General features: G+C 42.8%; 1 protein-coding gene across 11 annotated transcripts in view; it reads right to left on the bottom strand.

The window, feature by feature from the left end:
- HSPG2 (heparan sulfate proteoglycan 2) overlaps nt 1-24994 on the bottom strand; it is a 2126006-nt gene that overhangs the window by 710451 nt on the left and 1390561 nt on the right. For all 11 annotated transcript variants that reach the window (XM_044063227.1, XM_044063230.1, XM_044063231.1 and 8 more), the window contains one exon: nt 20578-20700. In XM_044063227.1, coding sequence (XP_043919162.1) covers nt 20578-20700 — 123 coding nt within the window. The remainder of the gene's footprint in view (nt 1-20577; nt 20701-24994) is intronic.

Here is a 24994-nt window from a genome sequence, read left to right as displayed (position 1 = left end):
AGCTGTATGCATAATTTCAACTAAGATTTTGTGAATATGTGTAGAAACAGTCAGGCAGTGTTAACAAACTTTCCCCCCACAGGTCTTACAGGTAAGAGAAGCAGAAAGTAGCTATAAGATGGTTGAATTACACACTCTGTACAAACATACCACTGCCCAAACCAAGGCCATAGGGTATTGTAATAATACCTATAGAATAATGATCAGAGCAATGATCATTAAAGTTGTGAGTACTGCAAGGATATACAAGTTGTTAATTGACATCTCCCCCCCCCACCCTATCTGCAACAATAATCTAAACTCACAAATCAATGGGTATGTTTTACACCAAACCTACTGTTGTACATATGTCCTATTGTTCAACAAATATTGAAATGGGTTTCTATTAATGTTCCATGTTGAAATACTATCATTGGTGGCCTGATGTTATCAATGTAACCTGCATGCTATTGTAATGGCCACTGTGGTTCCATATATGCATGTGTTCTGTTTGTTATGCAACTGTTCCAAATCTATTGTTTTGGGTTAATGGGAATATCTATGCATGCTGTTATAACTAATCCTGGATTGTGTTGACTATTACTAACCCACATATGTTCTAAAACTGTAACACCGTAGCACGTTTGGGAAAGCCGGTCCCAGTGGACCCACCTCTCCTACTTCATCTGGCTGTGGCACCAGACCCTAGCACATCTGGGACCCACCCTGGGACCTCCTGATGAATGAAAATCTTTATGAGGTATTTGCTTTCTACAAGTAATGCAATTATTAACTTTTACTGACATCAGTAAGGAGCAAGAAAAAGTTTCCCTAACAGGGTACTTAGCTTTAGTTGAAAACTTCGGTTCTGAAACTCGAAAATGAAAATTTCAGGAGTCGGCCGACCGGCACTTGTGAACTGCTTCTTCAGGTACCACACAGCAAGAAAGACTGATTTAATGGTGTAGGCTGCATGTTTTATACCCCTGATGACCTAACGTCATGGAAGAAGGGACAGCAACCGACGCAGGACCCAAGACTTTGTTAATCAGGCCGACTGAGGGCTACTGCAAGCAGATAACCCAAAAGTGATGACTGCAACAGTGAAACACGAAGAACATCGACTTTATTGCAGATAGAAGAGTACAGTTGTTACTTTACATGTCATAGCTTATCTCTTTGTTTAATTCATTGTTACTGATGTGCTTACCTTACATAGACATTCACTGATTGGTTATGGTTGGTTGACTCTGGGATTTCAAGAGGTGGGTCGGACTATTAGATCCAAGCCAAAAATTGCACCTTGGCTAACAAAAGACACCAAAATAAAAATAATAGAAAGGAACAAACTCTGGAATCTGTGGAGGAAAACCAAATTCCCTATAGACCAGCAGCTCTACTTTGAAGTTAGGAACAGCACAAAAAAAAAATCAGTGTACCAGGATAAGAAAAATGTCTTTCTAAATTTACAAACAAAATATCAGAGAAACCCACAAAAATTCTGGGCAGGGATAAATAAGGTACTTCAACCAGGCAAACCTACTACTCCATCCCCAACAGTTGCCAATAACCAACCAGGTGACATAGCTGACAGCTTTAATAGATACTTTACAGAAGTTATACTATCCCCTGCTAATCAGCTACCAAACCAAATAACCACCCTTCCCCAACTTCCCCAATACCAGACCTCTCTTTTAGACTCCAATCAGTATCAACTGATTATATCAAAAATCAACTGGCCAAACTAAAACCTACAACCCTAGCTGCTGATCAACTCTCAGCTGAATTCCTTCAAATTGCATCAGATGCCATAGCTGTGCCAGTTTCAATCCTTATTAATAGATCAATAACTGAATCAAACTATTACCTCTATTTGGAAAGCTGCCCATGTTATCCCCCTGCACAAAGGTGGTAGTCCAACTGATATATCCAATTATAGACCTATAGCTATACTCTCTCCTTTAGCCAAAATCTTGGAACAGTGTATTCACAAGCAACTCATGCAATACCTCATCAAAAACGGTCTCCTATCTCATTCTCAACATGGATTTAGACCATCCCACAGCACAACTACTGCATTACTGACATTTACAAATACCATTAACCTTTACAGAAGCAGTGGAAAGTTATCATCTGCTCTCTTCCTAGACCTTTCAAAAGCTTTTGATATGGTGAACCACTCAAAACTGTTATACTCTCTACAAAACCTGGCCTTAGACAATCACTCTATTGCTTGGTTTAAAAACTATCTAGAGCGTAGGAAAGCAGTTCTCTGGTAGTAAAGCCTATCCTCTTTACTCCCAGTATCCATAGGAGTTCCACAAGGCTCAATTCTTGGCCCCTTTCTATTTTCCATCTTTATTAATGACCTGTATACTGCCTATCCAGAAGCTAATATAATTCAATATGCAGATGATTCTACACTTATCTGCTCTGCGTCCTCAATGACTGAATTGCAGGAAATTACCCAGTCCAACTTTACTTCTATTGAAAAATGTCTAATTAATAACTGCCTAATATTAAATCCTAAAAAAAACAAGTTGTTACTGTTCACACCCACTCATAACAAATCTCTTCCAAACTTTTATCACTTCCAGTAATGGCACATTAATTGCTTCTGACTCCCATACTAAACTGCTGGGAGTGGAAATTGATAACCTAAAATATGACCTGCATGTAAATCAAACAATCAAAAATATGCATAAGAAACTGGGCTGCCTTTACAGGAACCAATCCTTCCTATCTCATAAAGCCAAAGTTACCATTGCTCGCACTCATCTCCTTTCAACTCTATTGTATGCATCTCCCATCTTAACTAACCTATACAAGTCTGAACTAAACAAACTTTCAGCATGCTATAATAAAATTTCAAGATTTGCCACTACATCCGCCAATCAAACTCATCACTGTCTTTCTCTCAATTGGCTGGAATTTCCCCACCTCCTCCATTACAACCAACTTACAATTGCTCATAAAATACTATATCAACCAGAGTTCAATCACTAAAAACATAATTATCCCTCATACCACTGCAAGACCTCTCCGATCAAGTGACAAGCTTCTACTTAAGGTCCCCAAATCAAATAACTCAGCTGGGGATTCTTTATTTTCCACTTATGTTGCTAAATCATTGAATTCTCTCCCAGTTGCCTTAACTACTGAATCCTCTCACACAGCTTTCAAAAAAGCTGTTAAGTCACACTTGCTGGTTCACTGGATCTGTCTCTGTTCATCCCCTGGTTGATTCTGTTTCCTCCTTACTTACCCTGTAAATATCTTTGTTTACCTACCTTCAACTTCCCTTCTACTTGACACTAATATCCTCCATGTTAACTAGCCATGAAATGTACCCAACATCCCTTTAAGTATTAGATATCCCAATCTGGCTCTTACTGTAAAAGGAATCTAACTAACTAGTATCTTATGAAGAATTTATCATTATTAATGTCATTATTTCAATATATGTATATTTTGATATATAGCTGCAACTTAATGCATGTTCACGCTGTACTGATTTTGATTCTATTCCACATCTTGTTACATGGATACTGATGTTATATATTTGCCTTATTTTTTGTATGCCTTGTTTACTTATTGGAGCTTTTCTCCCCGGGCCTCCTCTGAAAATGGATTTGTATCCAGTCGGACTTTCCCGGTTAACAAATGTAAAATAAAAATAAATATTAAAGGTGGCAGACAGTCTGCCTTCTGTTCCACACATACATCATGCTAGTTCTGTCTTGCACTTCAACTAACATTATACCTTGACATTTCACCAGGTTATTGTATCAAGACGTGTGGCACATCTGTGAGCTGTCAGCAGAAATCATTCATCACAGATGTCGCCCCAGTACTTACTAGTTATGTCCACCTCTCCTGGCATGTTTGAAGGGTGGTTATCTTTGCTTTTACCCATTAACCCTGTGCACATGTCCAATCTGGGGAACTGTTGTAACTGCTGCATGTACACAGACAACCCTCCCCTCTAAAGTCCAAACACTCAGACCTGTGAGGGTTACCCATATATCACCCAATGTGGACATATGCACTCTCCAGCAAAGACTGGAATAGCAGGTCACAAGGATAAAATCAACACCACACCATGTGGAACATGTAGCTCACCATGACACCCACTTTGATAGCCATGACATACAGTGAACAGCCACACACCCACCTTCCCAGAGGCGCTCACTGGACATCTACCCAAACAGCATAGACCAGCAAGGCAGACACCCACTCAGACACCGTGACATGGCACATGCCAAGGGACACATTTAATCTACACAGTGTGCCCCCAACCTAAGCCCCTAAGACTAACCACCTTGCACAATACAATGATCATGGGTAACTCAATACTGAGGCACACACATCTCACTCACTAAGTTGAATATGGAGCAGGTAACAGCCAAATATCAATCACATGCCAGCATCTAACACATGACACAGCCAGTCATGTCACTCCACAACAACTACGAGTATCACTCTGTATCCATGTGGGTGTGAATGACTTGGGACACACCTCCCTGCCAGCATCCAACACATGACACAGCCAGTCATGGCACTGCACAACAACTACGAGTATCACTCTGTATCCATGTGGGTGTGACTGACCTGGGACACACCTCCCTGCCAGCATCCAACACATGACACAGCCAGTCATGGCACTGCACAACAACTACGAGTATCACTCTGTATCCATGTGGGTGTGACTGACCTGGGACACACCTCCCTGCCAGCATCCAACACATGACACAGCCAGTCATGGCACTGCACAACAACTACGAGTATCACTCTGTATCCATGTGGGTGTGACTGACCTGGGACACACCTCCCTGCCAGCATCCAACACATGACACAGCCAGTCATGGCACTCCACAACAACTACGAGTATCACTCTGTATCCATGTGGGTGTGACTGACCTGGGACACACCCCCTGCCAGCATCCAACACAAGACACAGCCAGTCATGGCACTCCACAACAACTACGAGTATCACTCTGTATCCATGTGGGTGTGACTGACCTGGGACACACCTCCCTGCCAGCATCCAACACATGGCACAGCCAGTCATGTCACTCCACAACAACTACGAGTATCACTCTGTATCCATGTGGGTGTGAATGACTTGGGACACACCTCCCTGGACTACATGACAGGAGACATGGTTGAACTCTCTGACTATGCAGTCCAGGCAGATGTGACAGTAGCCCTGGGCAGTGTACCGCTGTCACCCAGAATGATGCTGCGGTACTATCAACAGATGGTTGACTGCAACATTGGCTTACATGTTACGTGTCATTCTCAGGGGATCCAGAATCTCTCTGTTTGGGATAGAATGATTGACAGAATCCAATGACTTGCCATGGATGTCCTACATCTGTCACCGCTGGGTTGCCAAGTACTGGCTAAGTGTCTTGCCAACCCCATGGTGCCTTATTAAGCAGTGTTCCTAATGTTATTACCACCATAACAGCTACACATGTATGCAATCTGAAGGTCATGCTGGTCAACAGTGGACACCTTTCAGGATGCAGTAAGTCATAGCAGTCGGAGTGGAAGACACGTCTGCTGTTATAAAGAGGTGGTTCACAGCAGCAGGCAGCAGACAGCAGACCTGCAGTATCAGGCTATGACGCATTACACAGCTGTCAGACCCCAAACATGGACCACACCACACCTCCACAGGTGGTGTTGTCTCCATATTCATTATGGATAGGAACACCTCCAGACTAGTATCCTATCATAAAGCTTTGGAGATACTTCCAGTACAACTGCCTTGGGGTAATAGTGCAATCCAGATCATAGCCTGCTATGGGTCCACATCTATATCCCTAGATTGTCATTGCATATTCCTCAACACCCTGCCATCTATGATGGTCCAATGCAACACTGACATAGTACGAGTCTTCAACTACCCCTCCATCACCTGGGGAATGTAGCCAAGCATCAGTACAGCGGCCCAACACTACTGTGACTCATCATTTCCATTGTCCTAGACCAGCTCATACTGACCCCTGGTAGAGGATGCAACAACCTTGACCTGTTTTGACCACTTAAATATGGGACCATTGCTCATCCCCAGACATCAATCCCTGCATGGTGAGATTCACACAGGTTGTAATCAACATGGAACTCAACATGTCAGCCACACTCCCGACAAAGATAACCACCTGGCAAAACCTCTCCAAAGCTGACTTTGCAGCCATGAAAACAGGGGTTGATGTCTTCACTGCACCCATGGCAATGGGACTTAGCTGCATGATTGTGAAATCATAAACACAGGCACTGCACAAACAAGTACATGAATGCATGGTACTAGCCAGAGCCAAGAGAACCCAGACACTGTCCTCCAAACACTGGCAGACAATGTGATGGTCCCCTGCCATTACTAAAGAGTACATCAGAAGGAGGACACTGTTGCAGGGAAAGATGGTGTCCCATGACTGTTAAACTCCCTTATTAGCCTCAAACACAACTTTGGATCCCTCATGGAATCCCTGACAAGCATTTATGGCAGCAGAGATGCAGCAGACACTGACAGTCACAACAGCCTTTGATATTTACATCAACAACCTCCACAGCATTAAACACAAGTGCTGCGAGTTACTGCACAAAGCTAATCCTGAGACAACAGATACTGGCCACAGTCTTGGCAACACATTCAGTGCCAGCTTTACCCCTCTCTCCCAACGCAAGTAAAGTGCTGAGTGAATGTGTTCTCACATGCTGTATCCCATTTCCATTCTAGGTGTCTGTGTGTCACCAGGATGTGTCCCTGCAGCAAGGCCACGGGGTATGGCAGTGTGGTGACACATCCACCATATCATAGGCACAGTACAGTATGTGCACAGTAATCCCCAGTTTGTAACACAGTGTTGCGTATGCCTCACAGATTATGGGGCTGAAGGTTGTACATAGGCATATGTTGATGTACAACATCTATTGTAGAATGGAGAATGGTACATGTTCTGGTTTGAACACACCTCCGATTGCTAATAACCAAAGCCATAGGGGATATTCATCAACCAAACACACTGGGATTACTATTCATACACAGACACACACACACACACACACACACACACACACACACACACACACACACACACACACACACACACACACACACACACACACACACACACACACACACACACACACACACACTTGCCAGTACTGAGATCCACAGGTTCATTGTTTCATAGGTGTGTAGTAGGTGAATGGGCCTGAAGGCTCTACAAGGCTAGCCAAAGGGAATACCCTGGCATCAGACCACAAGACAATAATCCCCAATGTGGCTTAGGAGTACAGTCACTGGAGTGGTCCCAGGGGGTGGGTATTGTATTCCCCATCCACTCATCCAGATTTCTATTGTGGGTGGCCAGTGATGTGCACTGCTTCCCATGCATGTGATCTATATTCCATAACATGGACAGTGTCTGGGTTGTGCACATGTCCCACATGCATGTTCTTTGACGTGTGGAAGTGTGCTTGAGGTCTCTGGGGCATGTTGTGTGGACAAATAGGTATCTTCTGATGTAGCATTCCTGACCTCATTTGTTGAGACCTGGCTATGTAACTGAGGTAGTGATTCCACATAGATTGACAGTATGATATGGGTATTCAGTGGTGTTAGTGGCATCTGTCCATACAGGGCATGTGTATAAGGCATGGTATTCCCTTTGTGGGGTACATTTGCTGACTCTGTAGTTGTTGCAGGCATCCAGTGGGGAACATGGCAAAAGGGTCACTATACACATTGATTGGGCTACTGAGGGATGGAACAGGGTGCCATGTCCTTTTACTTGCTGGATAACACACACTCAGTCAGGAGATGTAATACATCAAAGTACTTTCTGATGTCAGTGGCACTGTTGTGGTCAACAGGCATGTAGTCTACTGCAATCCCACCATGGGTACTATCTGTGAGGCATTATGCAGGGTAACTACCGATATAGTGGTTGTTGTCTAGCCAAGTGTGTTTATGTATGATATGTAGGTGGAGAGTGGTCTCTGAGTATTAGAAGGGCTGCTTATATTGTTCATTAATCCATACTGTCACATAGTCATTACACATGGCACTAGACATTTAAGGCTGTGGATTGTCTACACCAACCTCTACAGTGTTTGAAAACTGTTGGCCTTGTAATGTGGACATTGTGACATACACTAGGTTCTCAATGCAATAATTTAGCAATGGATCCTGTTATTATACAATCACACCGACCCCCACATAGCTAGATATGTATTGCTACTACAGTGTACCGCATTTATTGCATGAGCCTCGGAGCTTATATGATGGATGTTGTCTCAAGGTACTTCTAAGGTGAGGAACATCATCAGCCCTTGTAAATACTGGCACTGGGTGATGTAGTGGGTGAGAGATTCCAAAAATATTTTATCCTACACACACATTTACTTTTGCCAGGGATGAGGTTTAAACTTCTATTTAACTATCTTTTCAGACCATTATATTATGCATTTACCACATACACTACTGACCTTACATGGTTTAGGGTTACAAACAGGTACTTCTAAGGTGGATGATATCTTCAGGACTACTAAAGTTAGGCACTGAGATGTGTACTGGGTGTAAATGGGGCCAGATTCTTTGAAGTACGGACATACATATGTACACACACAAACACTTGCCAGGGATGAGATTCAAACCTCTACCTATGTAGTTACTGCTACTACATTGTGCTGCATGTACTGCATGCGCCATGGAGCTTACATGTTGGACAGCTGTGCAAGGGTATCTTTGAAGGTGAGTGACATCAGCAGCAGTGCTGAAGGAGAGGTAAGAGAAGTGCTGTAAGTATGAATGACCACAAAATCAGTTATCTACAAGGATACACACACTCTCTCACACAAACACTCACATTTACACAGTTGCCAGGATCTGAACTGGATCTCCTACCTAACTAGTTTGCTACACTATAGTATTACACAGTTATCACAGGTGCCACGGAGCTTATATGTTGGACAGCTGTCCAAAGGTATCTTTCAAGGTGAGTGACATCAGCAGCAATGCTGAAGGAGGGGTAAGGGAGGTTTAGTGAGTGTGAATGGCCTCAACCACATTCATCTAGAAACACACACAACTTTACATTTGATAGGACTGAGATTACAACTGCTATATGGATACCTATTTGTACTGTAGCGTTACACAGTTATCACAAGCACCACTGACACTATAAGGCTGAGGGCTAACCAAAGGTACATCTACAGTGAATTACATCAGCACATCATGTGATATAGGCCAATGGGATGTGTACTGGGTGGGACAGGCCTCATAATGGGATTCTCTCTGTTGCTGTCTGTCTTTCACTTCCCCATGTCTCTGTGTGTGTATGTTTGACATATTATACTATGTTGGCCTTAGATATGTGTGTGTATTCCTATCCAATATGTGTGTGTGAAGTATCAATGGTGTACAATTTGGTGTGCGTGCACAGACAGCTGCAAATAACCGATATCTGCAGTCCACTGTGTTGTGAGACATGGGCTTCATTTCTCCAAGTGTAGGAGCATGTCCAGTATGACCTTCTATAGTGAGTGTGTGCATCCATTCCAGGTAGGGTTAGACTCCAGTTTAGGGTTTTGTGTGCTACAGCTACACCTAGCAAATGGTTTCTGCAGGATATCTGTAGATAGGTTGCCAATATGGAGGCACAATGGGCTTAACACACAGTGGATACTGTTAATATTGCTGTCTATGCTGCTTGTGTGACATGTTTGGTTCTAGCATAGATATTCTGACATATGTTCTGTTTTACACTGTGATGTGCCATGTCATCACCTACTGACAGTTATCATTCTTTGCTCACCGTTATTTACCGGGAAATACAAGATGAACGAAGCTGGGACCAATATTCTGAGGCATATCGACTACACATTCTGGCACACACCTGCCATTGTGGAGGGGTAGCTACAGACAACAGACTGCTGGTTCTGTGTAAATGGTGCAGCACCTTGTTAGTGTGCTGGTTGGGGATCCCCTCCATGTGGAGGGGTAGCTACAGGCTGGTTCTGTGTAAATGGTCCAGCACCTTGTTAGTATGCTGGCTGGGGATCCCCTCCTTGTGCTTTCCCCAACTGCATGGAATGGCCATATCCTGCTGGGGCCATACCTCTCAGCTGTACAGATACACCCAGGTTATACAGAGGCAGGACTCATATATCTGGTCAGTTTACCTTCACATTGTGGTTTACAAGCTGTTTTGTGGCTATTCATTCATGGGTTTGCAGTTGGGAGTAATATGGGTGGACATTAGAGTTTCAGATTTCACACATTTCATGACATCCATGCTTCTACACCCCCCCTCTGTTATTCTCTCCTCCACCTAACATTATGTAAGCAATATTTCAGTGGTATCCCTATAGTAGGGCCTTTATCCCAGTAGTTCTTATGGCCTGATCCACAGTCCTTGCAGTAGGAAATGGGGAGGCATGCTACTGGCATTTGTCAACATGGCCTTGCATTTGTTTTCTGTTTACTGTGTTAGGTTGTTAGTTGGGATCCCCTGACATTCCATACATTGGCACTATGGGTGAGGCATGGGCCTTTGGTAGAGGACTGTATGCCATTTGAGAGTGCTGCAGGTCATCTGATACTGCATTTCTACATGGGAGTGTGTGTGGGGGTGCACACCTGCAGACTTTAACATTTGAAATGATTGTACTGGTATTTTGGTTATTCTGTTGGCTTTCATTTCATATTGTATTGTGACCTATCATGCAGACAGGAGGCATATCAGTAGAGTATACATATTAGATCTTAATGGCATATATTTCAGTTTCAGACTTCTTACCCTTCAGAACTATAATGCAACTGCCAGACCTGTTGTAGTATGTCTGTGTAGGTCTGGTGGGGGGCTCTTCACCATTGCCATCATTTGGGGGCCTTAGCCCAGCCTTTCTTCATGGTAATCTACACCTGTCCTGCTGGATGAGGCTGGTGGTGGATATGTGACCCTCACTGACATCCATGTGTGTGAACTATTGATACCCACAGTTCTTTGGGCCATCACATGTACTGCATTGGGGTTGTCACCTTGTGTAGTGCCGCCTAGTATGTTGACACCACTATTTGTTATGAATTTCCTGCTGTCCCATATAGCTGTCAGCTGTCTGCTGCTATCCCATTCAGCCACCCAATTCCCTTGCATGCTTGCATCCATATCATGCATACAAGTATGAGAACATACTACTCAATTCTGTAATTGATAGGAAGAGTGACTTACCTTGTTGCTGGGCCAGTACAGAGGACAGTGCTGGAGGGCTGACTAAGTTGGATGCACATAGTACACTCCCTGTACATGGTAAAGCTCAGGTAGTGTCATGTTTGGCATCCCTTTTACTGTACATGCGAGTCAGAGAGAGGTATCAGTCCCTGGATTCCTACAGTGTCAGTGTGTGTGCTATGTGTTACCTCTTTGCCAAGGCCTGGGCATACTGTGCACACCTCCTTCTGCCTACAGGGGCAGGCTCAGAATGTTCCTCCTCTGAGTCCCTCTGTGCCCGTGCTAGTCTTGGCAATGGTGGGGGGCTGTGTGGCCCTGCCCCGTGCTGTTCCTGCTGCAGCTGTTTCCACAGAATCATATTGTGTAGCATGGCACATACTATGAACATTTGCGTACATGTAGCTGAAGAGTACTGCAAGGCTTCACCGGATATGTCAGGGCACTGGAACCGTGACTTGAGCATCCCAAACACATGCTCTACAATGATCCTGGTTTGTGTGTGTGCCTCATTATGGTGTTCTTCATCAGGTGTGTGTGCATTTCTTATGGGTGTCATTAGCCATGGCTCCAGTGCATAGCTAGCATCCCCCACTAGATGGCCATATGGTATTTTCCCCCTGGCAAACTCCTGATACAGCTGTGAGCAATGCCAGATGTGGGAGTCGTGATAGCTTCCAGGGCTGCCAGCAAACACATTCATGATAATGGCCTGGACATCGCACATGACCTGGTAGTTGATGGAGGGGAAGCCCTTGCAGTTTATTTAGACCCTGCCCTGCTCACCGGGTGGTGCTTTGATGTGGATGTGCACGCAGTCTATAGCACCAGCTACCTCAGGGTATTCTGCTATATGGTAGAAGAGACGCATATGTGTGGTCAGCGCCTCAAGGGTGGTGGGGAAATATATGTGCTCATTGGCATGTTGTGTCATGGCATCCAGGAACTGGGGGAGTACCCTGGATGCTTGATGCCTGTGAGACCCCCATGATATCCCCACTTGGTCATTAGAAGGTACCCGTGGTGAGTATTCTTAAGTCTAGACATACCTTGGTATCCACTGGGATGGGTTCCCCTATATTAGTTCTGTGTGTAAGGCATGGCTGGCACAGCTCAACAATTTGTTGTAGAATGTCCCTGTCCACCCTACAGTGCTCTACTATCTCCAGCTCATGTAGGCCCTGGTAGGTTACTCTGGGTCTGTGCACTCTTCTCCTCCTCCTCCCTGTGGGTCGGTTGTCAATATTCTTCTCCTCACCACCCTCAGTCTCTAGCACATATTGATGGAGTAAAGCAGCAGCAGCCTCTAACATTTATAGTTAGTTTTGCCAGTTAAATATCCCCCATCTGTGTACACCAGTGCTGTAGAGTTTGTGGGGAAAAAACAGTCTGTAGGGTGTTTGCATAGTTTATATTAGTGTGCTGGGCTGCTGCACGTGTAATTGGCTGATTCTGATACATTCCACCTGCTAGCTATGCTAGTTCTCTTTGATTGCCTTCCTAGTGCTGTTACCCCTTCCTAGTTCCTCCCTATTTATGCGCTGAGATGCACCGTGCAAACCCAGTGCTCAAATGTAAACATTGCTGCCATTTCCTCTTTTTTTTTTTTTTGGTGTGTTTAAATCCTGGTGTGCGGTGCACACATCAGTTTAGTCTATATACACAATGCTCAGGCACATCTAACACATCCTCTTCCTTAGCTGTGCTTAGCTAAGAGCAAACACGGGCCACAGAGCTCCAATGTGCTTACAGCAAGCATGACACACCCCATTTATGAAGTCATTCATCTCTTACACTTGCACTGTTGTATTGCTGCACCTACACAGTTAGGTACAAGCTAACACTTTGAGGAAATCCGTGATTCAGTATAACTCCCCTAGTTTGCATACCCCAGTGTGTAAGTCATTAGTTACTGCACTTAAATGGACTCTTTCCCCTTGACAACCAGTGCTCCCTGGTATTGTTTACATTCTGCATTGCCATTGACTATAATGGAAAAATGCAGAATTAACTTAAAATTTACTTTTCTCATTTTGCGCACTGCTGCCTTAAGCTTAAACAGTCGTAATTGGCCCAAAAAAAAAAAACTGTTATTAATGCCAATGGCCTTATATTTGGCCATTGGCATGTGTGTTTGACTGTAATACATGCTTTCCACAAGATTTCCTGCCTCCATTTGTTCAGATGCAGAAATGTATTCAGTTACTAACTGAATACATTTCTGCTCTGACACTGTTCCTGTACGGAGTCCGACCAGTTTTGTGGATCACAAAATTACCTCATTTGCATGTTTTTTACCAGGAAATGAGGTGATTTGCATCCCGCACGGCTTTCCGTGCATGAACAGTGTAGGCCGCTCGTGCACGTAAAAACGGCACTTTCCTGGATCGCTCGGTGGCCATTTTCTGTGCAGGAGCTCCTACACTGTTTCTGCACAGAAATTGACCATTCGTGAATCCTGGGGATAGTGTTTACTCAGTGTAGGCATTCATGAAACCCAGGGTCAGTCTAAAAAGCTCACTTTTTTTGTATTTGCTCTTTGGAGCATTTGATGTTTGATGGAATCACACATGCACACACACGTATGTGTATGTACATATATATATATATATATATATATATATATATATATATATATATACACAATGTGTGTATACATATACATATTTACGTGTGTGTGTTTGTTGGATTAGCGTGTTTTCCGGTACTTTCTGCTGTAACTAACATGAAAAACAATAGATATAAAAGTTTTTTGAGAGGCTTCTTCAACAGAAACAGCACAGACAGGCTGTGACAAATGATTTAAGCAAGCTTTCTAGCTTCCATGAACACCTAGTAGTACAAGGATGATCACAATTTAATGGATGAAAATCATTAGCAAACACAACAACAAATGCACATATACACTGCAGACTGCTTCTTTAATGTACAAGCCACAAGCAGGGTTATGTGCAGCGAATCATTATGGAGCTCAATATTTAATTACAATACTTTATTTCAAAAGCAGAAAACAGATTAAATGATAAATAAAAGTTGGGGAAATATCTAACAAATATATAATAAATAAATTGTTTTAATACTGTGGCCTAATGGATACAGCATTAGCCTTCTAAACAAAGGATTGTGGGTTTGAGTCCCATCTGGGGTGATATAATCTTTAGATCTAAAATGGCTTGGTGGTAAATCACTTTGGCGATAGTGTGCAGGGTCCTGGGTTTGAGACTTGCAAGGGCTCATTATATACAGCTGAGGTGGCTTACTGATAAATTGCATAGGCTATGTTGTGCAGGGTGCTGGGCTCAAGACCTGCAAGGGCTGTTTAATTACCAGCATGGGCAACCGGTGTTCCACACCAAAGGTCAGTTCCTCATTGGTCAGATCCGACCACAAGCTAATCACTCTAGAAATCCACATCCCGCCCCAATTAGGGAAACCACCATAAAAAATTTCTCCAAAGCCAACTTTACACTTTTTAAGACAGAAGTGGCGAACTTCACGACACCCATGCAGAAGGACAATACATATACGACTGCTGAATCCTACACAAATGCACCTTATAAACACTTACACTTGTGCATGGATTGTGCAATCCCTAACAGAACCAAGATGTTATCCTCCAAAAAAAGGAAGCAAATCTGGTGGTCCTCTGCCACAAACAAACTTTACAACAGAAGAAAGAAACTGTTGCAAAAAAAGAGTAAAATCCCTTGATTGGAGGAAGTCCCTGGTCAGCCTCAATAAGAAGCTGAGATCCCTCATAAAATCCTCCAAAGCTAGTTATGAAAACAAAATCGCCACTGATTCTAAAAACAACCACAAAGTATTCTATAGCTATGTCAAGAATCTCAATGGCAACACTCAGATCTGCTCTGAGTTACAGCAATGGCACTAAATATACAGAACCCACTGATATTGCCAACATTTTGGCAGATAGGGTCAGTGCTAACTGTACCCCTTTCTCACCCCCTAAAGGACCCACCTCTATACCGGAAGAATGCAAAGATCCTGTAATCACAGCTGCACAGGTAAAAAACACACTCTCCAAAGTCAAGAACACAGCATCCATGGGACCTAACAACATCCTATGCTGCGTTCTACATGAACTACAGAACGAACTGGCACCCCACTTAAGTACCATGTTCAATCATAACCTCACCTCAGGCTTTGTGCCCACTGAATGGCGCACAGCGACGGTTATCCCATGCCACAAAGGGGGAGCCACCACAGACCCAGGGAACTACCGCCCCATTAGCCTGACAAGCCTGGTCTGCAAGGCTATGGAATGTATAATCATGGAACTTATAAACAATGACATTGGTAATCTCCAAACTCTGGACCCCACCCAGTTTGGGTTTGTAAAAGGCAGATCATGTCTCCTAAACCTGACAAATTTCTTTGAAGTGGTCACCAAAGCTGTAGATGAGGGTAAGGTGGTTCACACAGCCTATCTAGATCTCACCAAGGCTTTTGACACCATCCCCCACTCTGGAATTATAGATAAACTCACTAAGCTTCACTAAACTATGTATAAATCCCTATGTCACAAGATGGATTGCCAACTGGCTCACTGACAGAACTCACGCTGAGAAAGTAGCAGACTCCAAATCCGACTTCAGAACAGTGATAAGTGGGGTACCACAGGGTCCAGTCCTGGGTCCTCTCCTGTTTGGTATCTACTTCTCTGAAGTACAGGCTAACACAGAAGGCCTTTGGCTAATGAAGTTTGCAGATGACTGCAAACTAGTAGCCCTAATCGAAACCCCTAAAGATGTGGACATCCTACAAAAGGGCCTCACTGAGACAGATGTCTGGTGTCAAAACCATGGCCTCAAGCTCAATGCCAAAAAGTGCATTGTCATCCCTTTTGCTAAAAACTCTGTACCCATGAACTACCACATAGGCGGTAGTCTACTTAACACCGAAAGTGTGATAAGAGACCTTGGGACACAGGTGGACAGTAGTCTCACCTTTGATAATCACGTCGCCACAGTAGTCAGGAAATCCTTCTACGTGCACACCTTTATAACAAAAGGTTTCTCATCCAGGAAAAAAAGAGGTCATTGTTCCCCTCTACGCGTCACTCATTAGACCCATTATAGAATACAGCGCCCCTTTTGGTATGTACCTCAAAGACATCTACAACAAATGGAAAGGCCACAGAAATACCTCACAAAGAGGATTACTGGCCTCTAACAGCTGCCCTATACAGACCGTCTCAAAAAACACCAGCTTTACTCCATCGCTTATTGCCTACTCAGAGACGATTTCTGCCTAACATACAAAGCTATGTCAAACCCAGAGTTGTTGGACATGCTCCACTTAAAGAAATCCCAACTCCTTAGCTCAATGCTTTCTGGAGTTCATAAACTCCAATGCTGTGGATCAACTTATCCACACCCCCACCAGGGGCAACAATATCCTAGACCTAGTCATTACCAACATGAGCGACCAGCGTTCCACACCTGAAGTCAACTCCTCGTTGGTCAGATCCGACCATAAGCTAATCACCCTTCATATCCACATCCTGCCCCCACCCCCCCATTAAGGAAATCATGGTAAAAAATTTCTCCAAAGCCATCTTCATGCTTCTTAAGACAAAAGTGGTGAACTTCATGACACCCATACAGATGGACAATACAGTTACAACCCCTGAATCCTACACAAATGCACTTTATAAGCACTTACACGAGTGCATGGATCATGCTATCCCAAACAGAGCCAAGACACTATCCTCCAAAAAAAGGAAGCCAATCTGGTGGTCCCCTGCCATAAACAAACTGTACAACAGAAGGAAGAAACTGTTGCAAAAGAGAGTAAAATCCCATGAGTGGAGGAGCTACCTGGTCAGCCTCAGTATGAAGCTGAGATCCCTTATAAGATCCTCCAAAGCTAGATACGAAAACAAAACTGCACTAATTCCAAGGACTACTACAAAGCATTATATAGCTATGTCAAGAATCTCAATGGCAACACCCAGATCTTCTCTGAAAATTACAGAACCAACTGATATTGCCAACATCCTGGCAGATAGGTTCAGTGCTAACATTACCCCCCCCCCCACCCCCTAAAGGGCCCATATCTATTCAGGAAGAATGCAGAGTCCCTGTAATCACAATTATGCAGGTAAAATCTGCACACTCTAAAGCCAAAAACAAAGCATCCATGGGACCGGACAACATCCCAGGCTGTGTTTTACACGAAATTCAGAACAAACTTTCTCCCCTCTTAAGCACCATGTTCAATAATAGCCTCACATCAGGCCCACTGAATGGTGCACAGCAACAGTTATCCCACTCCACAAAAGGAGAGCCACCACTGATCCCGGGAACTATCGACCTATGAGCCTGACGAGCCTGGTCTGCAAGGCCATGTAATGTATCATCATGGAACTCATAAACAAAGACACTGGTAACCTCCAAACTCTGGATCCCACCCAGTTCAGGTTTGTGAAAGGCAGATCATGCCTCCTGAATCTGATCAACTTCTTTAAGGCAGTCACCAATGCCGAAGATGAGGGTAAGGTGGTTCACACAGCCTATCTTGATCTCGCCAAGGCTTTTGACACCATCCCCCATTCTGGAATTATAGCTAAAGTCACTAAACTAGGTATAAATCCCTACATCACAAGATGGGTTGGCAACTGGCTCACTGACAGAACCAACACTATAAAAGTTGCACACTCCAAATCTGACCTCAAAGCAGTGACAAGTGGAGTACCACAGGGTTCCGTCCTGGGACCTCTCCTGTTTGGTATCTACTTCTCTGAAGTACAGGCTAACACAGAAGGCCTCTGGCTAATGAAGTTCACAGATGACTGCAAACTAGGAGCCATAGTCAAGTCCCCAAATGATGTGGACATCCTACAGAAGGACCTCACTGACACAGATGCCTGGTGTCAGAGCCACGGCCTCAAGCTCAATGCCAAAACGTGTAGTGTCATCCCCTTTGGTAAAAACTCTGTACCCATGAACTACCACATAGGCAGCAATCTACTTAACACGAAATGTGTGATAAGAGACCTTGGGACCCAGGTGGACAGTAGTCACTCCTTTGATAGTCACATTGCCACAGTAGTCAGGAAGTCCTTCTACGTGGCACACCTCATCATAAAAAGGGTTTTCATCCCAGGAAAAAAGAGGTCATTGTTCCCCTCTACTCGACACTCATTAGACCCATTATAGAGTACAATGCCCCTTTTGGAATGTACCTCACAAGATATCTGCAGTAGCTGGAAAGACCACAGAAGTACCTCATAAAGAGGATTACTGGCCTCAAAGAAATGCCCTACACTGACCGTCTCAAAAAACTCCAGCTTTACTCCATAGCATATCGCCTACCGCGAGTTGATCTCTGCCTAACATACAAAGCTATGTCAAACCCAGAGCTGTTGGACATGCTACACCTAAAGAAATCCCAATCCCTCCAAGCTACATGCTCTAGGGACCTAAACCTTGTCACTACAATAAACAGGACATGCCCGAGGGATAGATTCCTGTCCCAGAGACTTCCCATACTCTGGAACAGGCTGCCCATCGATGTCAAGCAAAGTTCTTCATTAGCACTCTTCAAGAAAAATCTTGATGAATGTATGGGAAATAGGACATACAACCCGGGGATCACGTCTGTGTCTCTGCTTGAAAGTGGGACAGGAAAATAACTTTCTTGGGTGGCGTAAGCCAGGGAATCTTGTTGGCTAGGCTTACGTAGGCCCTTGGGCCGATAGCCTAGTACCTACCTATGAATCTATGAACCTATGAACCCAATCCCTCTGAGCTACATGCTCTAGGGACCTAAACTTTGTCACCACAATAAAAAGAACATGCTGGAAGGATAGATTCCTGTCCCAGAGACTTCCCATACTCTGGAACAAACTACCTATCTATATCAAACAAAGCTCCTCCTTAGCACTCTTCAAGAAAAATCTTGATGACTGGATGGGAGATAAAAAATTCACCCTGGGGATCACTTCTGTGGCTCTGCTCGACAGGGGCACAGGAAAATAATTTTCTTAGGTGTTGAAATCCAGGGTACCTTTTTGGCTAGGCTTATATAGGCCCTAGGGCCAATAGCCTAGTACCTACCTATGAACATAAAGAGAAAAAATACAGAAGTAACTGTTGAAATATTTCTTTGTGCTTCCCGGTTCTCGGTTACTGGCACACAAATTATAAAGACTAAAAACTACCAGAGAAGTGTTTGGCTTCTTAAGAGCCTCACAGATCAATACCTAGCAAGTACCTGTGAACAAAACATATACATCAACATCCCAAAGCTACAACAAGAATTACAACATAAAATATCTGTGCTATTTTAATTCAAGTTGGTAAAGCAATTTTTGCTTTGTAGCATTACTCGCTGCAAAGCACACCAAATAAGTACTACAGTTTTCTGGATTAAAAAACAACCTATTAGCTTTCCTTTTCAAAGATACCACCATTTTATTACAGAAAGATACTTTACTTTTAAAATGAGATTTACACTAGACACATATGCAGATATTTAAGCTGTGTGACACCTAGTCTGGTCCTCAAACCTTTTACCTAGGCTTGCCTTTGGATGCTTTTGAGTTATACCTATCTTCCCTAGATGATCAGACTGGCAGAGATATGCATGAAGTATCTTTTAACTATACTAATGTTACTTAAACAAGCCAGAGCATACAGATATATTGTGCTCTATTTTCCATCTTTTCCAATAAACTCATCTCAGTAAAGCAAATAACTTGTTTGTGTCTTTCGGCTTTTCCTGGTTAGGGGTCACCACAGCGGAACTCCGGTCCGCTAATGATTGGTAGTGGATTTTTATGTACCGGGTTACCAGCCCTGACGTACAACCTTCAATGAAGGCACGCCCCATTCACGTATGCCTCCACACAGAAGACGCTCTAGCTGAGAATCAAACGGGACAACGTCTTGCTATGAGGCGACAACACTACCGCAGCACCACCACCGCAGTTTCAGTAAAGCAAATAACTAATAAACAAAAAAAATTTCAGAAATCTATTTGTTGTCTGTAGTTCAGGGACATACGACAAATTCAAAAACTCTGTTACCAGCAAAAGACATTAAGCAGACAAGCTATAAAGCTTTGAGTAAATCAATAACCCAGAAGCTGAAAATTGTCTCTTACCTAAATATGAAAAAGAACATTAAGGCCAAGCATGTTAAGTCACAGAGGAAGCCAGTACATGAATGTGTGAAAACGCATTGTTTCTTAGAACCATCCATCCATCCATCCAGCCATTTAAAACTGACGTCAGGAACAACACCCTCAGTTCAAACATTCTACCTGAAACAAGGCACTACATTCACCTGTCTTCATTTAAGGCAATCTATATTAGTACTGAGTAACGTACGTTTCCATTCCAGTGTTGGCTGTGGTGTTCCACTGACGGAGCAATGGAATTCAGCTGGATAGCCTTGCTGTACTCTCAGGACTGGAGGATTGATGTTAACTGTTGGTGGGACTCCAGGACCAGCTAAGGTAAAGGGGAACAATGTCAGTTACAGTTAACAGCTACACAGACGCATGATCTAAAGAGGCAGCAATGAGAGAAGGCACCCCATAAAAATGAAACAACAATCAAAACTCATTCAGGCCTGAGAAAATGCACACTCAGTGTGACTCCTTTAAACTAAAGTTGCGTTGATTATTTACTCAGGTTAATGAAAGATCTAAATACTCTTAAGCCAAAGTTGTGCAATCCAGTGTACTTTATTTTGTGTTTTTAAAAAGCAGCAATAACATGTTACCTTAAATGATAAGCATTTATTTTATTAGTACTAACTGCTTACCACAATATCTCTGAAAAAACATCATCCTCTTTAGTTCATAACAATTGGTCTCAATAAATAAATATACATATAGCAATTATCAATAAATATATTACAGAATTAATTATACTGGATTTATATAAAACTTCCCATCATTATTTAAACTTCTTACCTCTTATGTAAAGGTCTACAGTGTAAATTACTTAGGATTACTTTCCTCTCAGTATATTAGTTTTTCTTTCTCTTTTGTTTTAAAATATGAATTGTGTCTATATATAGTAAGTATTTACAGAATGTAAGGCTTCAGGCTCAAGACAGAAAACAGACATTTAGCAGTCTGAATATCAAAATGCCCAAAGAAACACCCAGGAGAGCAGCAGACATTACACAAGAGCAACAAATGGTATGTTTCAAGCCCTCAGGTAGACAGTTAAATCAAAGTGAATAATATTGATGCAGTACCCACCCTTCGCCGCTTTCAGCTATACTTACCTGTCATCATGTACATCATTGGTGTGGACCACAGATAGTAACACCCCCAAATTATCACAGCCTCTGTCACAACACCTCTATATGGAACATGTAAATACCGCTGTTAGAGTTCTCATTCTGTTTGCAATGATTACGCAATGAACAATGTCTCAGATGTAACACTTTTCTTTTTTTCATTCACATCAACAACCTGATATTAGTTTGGCCTGAAATACACACTTTCAGCAGTGAAGAAGTGAAAGTATTTTAATTCAGTTGCTATGTGAAGCCTGAAATGTGAGGCTGACCTGCCCTCCTTGACTGACAGCAAGTGGACACTGTGGTCAGGGCTGTAGAGACACCATGAGGTAGCTTAATGTAATCACACAGGGGAATACAGCACAGCAGATGTAAGAGCTATATGTATGTGTGTGTATGTGAGCCATCAATATCAATGCAATAACATTTAAGGATTAAATTTCATCAAAAGAATAATATTGCTCTGTGAATGACACTACACCCATGGTGCTAATATCCCCAACCTTTCCTGCATTTATATATATATATATATATATATATATATATATATATATATATCTACTTTACATAAACAAAATGCCACTTACCTGAAACTTGTGTCACTGAGACAAAAACACAGACAGCACCAACACACCGACATCCTAGAATACCGACTATTCACTTCAGGTAAGTAACCACTTGGCCATCCTGTTGAACTTTGCCCCTTACCCCCAGGGTAGTGTGATCTTAGAGTTGGTACATTTAATTTGGAGGTGTTGGGGTCAAAGCCCCCACATGGGCAGGTTTGGTTTTCCTCCGTTTACGTGTTTGCTTCGGATGGCCGAGTGGTTACATACCTGGAGTTGGTGAACAGTTGGTGTTCCGGGACATTGGCGTTTTAGTGCTGTCGGTGTTTTTGTCTTGGTGAAATGGGTTTCAGGTAAGTGGCATTTTGCTGATGTAAAGTGGACCCATATATATATATATATATATATATATATATATATATATATATATATATATATATATATATATATATTTTACATGGTTTACTATCAAAACCTTGAAGTGCCTTCAGTCAAATGGTCAGACCGCCAAACCGGAATGCCAAAATAAAAACATCTTTTCACTACCTTATTGAACCAAGTTAATATTGATGATTTGACATTCTCTGTTATAGAAATGTCACCATTGGGTTAAATGTGCCATTCGATGTTCGGTGATGCGGTTCGCTATGTTTCCGTTCGATGATTAGTCATTTTGAAAACTGTACTTTCTTACTTACTTTTATTTGTTTTTAACTCTAGCCGTTGCTTCTTCATAGCCCTTCCAAACCTCCACTGCCCTTCAATTCTTCCATGAACACAATCATGTGGTACATTCAAAAGGTGCCTTTCCACACCAGAGATCTATCAGCAAGCATCTCTAGCCAGTAAGGTCAGGGAGACTAAGGTCAGTGGGCTGCCATGGCAGAGGCTTCTATGTGTTGTTTGGCCCCATTGAGCTAGTGCTTTTCGTATTGAACAGTGTTTTTAATACCTGTTAAGAGGGGATTTGGGGGGTATGGATTGGCTACCTTGAATTAGGAAAGATGGAAGTGATGGGGAGTATTGGAACTCATTTTGTTACAATATTAGCGATACTCTGGGTTTCATCCTTGATGTCATCACAGATAAGCTGGTGTAATCCGTGTATTACTTCTGAGGTTGTTTACATAATTAAAGAATGCCTTATGGTTACTCTTTGCTAATGTAGTAACCTTTAGTTCACATTTAATTCGGTAGGATTTATCTTACTAATCAGTTCTTTACTAACACTACTGAGATTTCTTTTTAGCAGACTGTGATACAGTCTGTTTGTTTCTTTAGGGCTATGAGCTGTTTCCATTTGTAAAGTCCGTTTATGGTTGAGTTCCATTCAAAGAGTTTATTTCTAAATTTGGCATTATATTTGTAACAAAAATGAAAATAGCCAGAGATTCAGAAAGGGCTACAGCCAGCCATTTTCCTGCTGGTACTAGCCCTTTCCAATTCAGAGACAGGCCCTCTGCATTGACTGTATGTTCACAGGCAAGTACTAGGCTATCTGCCCTCATGGGCCATTTTAAGCCCAGACAATTTCCCTCAAAGATGATAATCAACTCCTGTACCTTTTGTCTGTGAGATAAACTCCTTATCCACTACGACAACCATCAGTTAAATGGTTTGGTGGCTTTTGAACCCACAGACACTCAGCTTCACTGTACAGTTCTCTATAGAATCTCCACAGCAGGCCATTTCCTCTGCTGAAATACTTGCTAATGAGGCACTTCAAGGAAGCAGCTCATGCTACTTAGCCATAAGCCTTCCCCTGGAAATGCCTGCAGAAAAGCATTTAGGCAGATGCATAAGTTAAAGTTCACATTCACCCATTACTTTCAATGGGTGAGATCAAATTGCAAGTAAGTGCCGGGGAGTTTAACGTACTGGCGGTGATAGTATATACATATGTGTGTGTGTGTGTGTGTGTGTGTGTGTGTGTGTGTGTGTGTATGTGCACACGCACGTATGGGTGAGTGTGTCCATGACTGTGACTGAATTGGGGTGGACTGTGCAGATCTACTGTGTCTGTGTGGGATGGTGTCTGAGCAGGTGTGTGTGTGTGTGTGTGTGTGTGAGTGTGTGTTTGTCTGTGTGTGTGTGTGTGTGTGTGTGTGTGTGTGTGTGTGTGTGTGTGTGTGTGTGTGTGTGTGTGTGTGTGTCTGTGTGTGTGTGTATGTGTGTGTGTGTGCACGTGCATGAGTGTGTCTAGTGGGGTGAGGGCAGCTGCCATATCTCTTAACTTTCCTAGACAAACAAGCAAATCCTGAAATATTGGAGTGGGGACACTACACACCAGGGAATTTTAAAATATTACTTTGTCTCTTAAAAAATTAATAGAATAACAGGAAGGTTTACAGTACTAAAGCTGTATTGCAGGTATACAGCACTAAGGATCGTCATTACATATTACCCTGAGTGACTTAAAAAAGTTAATAGAACAGTGGGGAAAGCATTGAGCCCTGCACACTTGGCACTGGAAGCAACTCATTAAGAAATGAGAGCTTTAGTTCTCTACTCTGAGGACTTAGAGAAGGCACAGGTCTTGCAATTTGATGCATTTTCTGAACATTTCCATAAAAGAGCCATATCTCTAAAATTCTAATGCCTGGCATTCCTGGCTGATTGCAAAAGTCCATGAGTACGAGAAACAGAGCAGGTACATGATGCAAAATCAGAGACTCTCTGTAAAATCAGGGACAGTTATGAAGGATGATGTGTGTCTGTGTAGGAGGTGCCATATCTCTAAACAGGTATGTTGAAGCACTGGACAACACCTGAGAAAATTTAAATTTTACTTGAAGTTGCATAAGAAGTTAATAGAGCAACAGGTCCAGCATCATGGTTCAGCATCTGAACAAGAAGAATAGAGACCCCTGCAAGCAATTTTAAATGTAAAAGTGTGGCAATTCCCCCCTTACACCCCATTATG

The sequence above is a fragment of the Protopterus annectens genome, chromosome 2.part1, assembly GCF_019279795.1.
Source record: "Protopterus annectens isolate FY-2018-M chromosome 2.part1, PAN1.0, whole genome shotgun sequence".
In the NCBI taxonomy this organism is placed as follows: domain Eukaryota; kingdom Metazoa; phylum Chordata; order Ceratodontiformes; family Protopteridae; genus Protopterus; species Protopterus annectens.
This window is presented reverse-complemented; position numbering and strand designations above follow the sequence as displayed.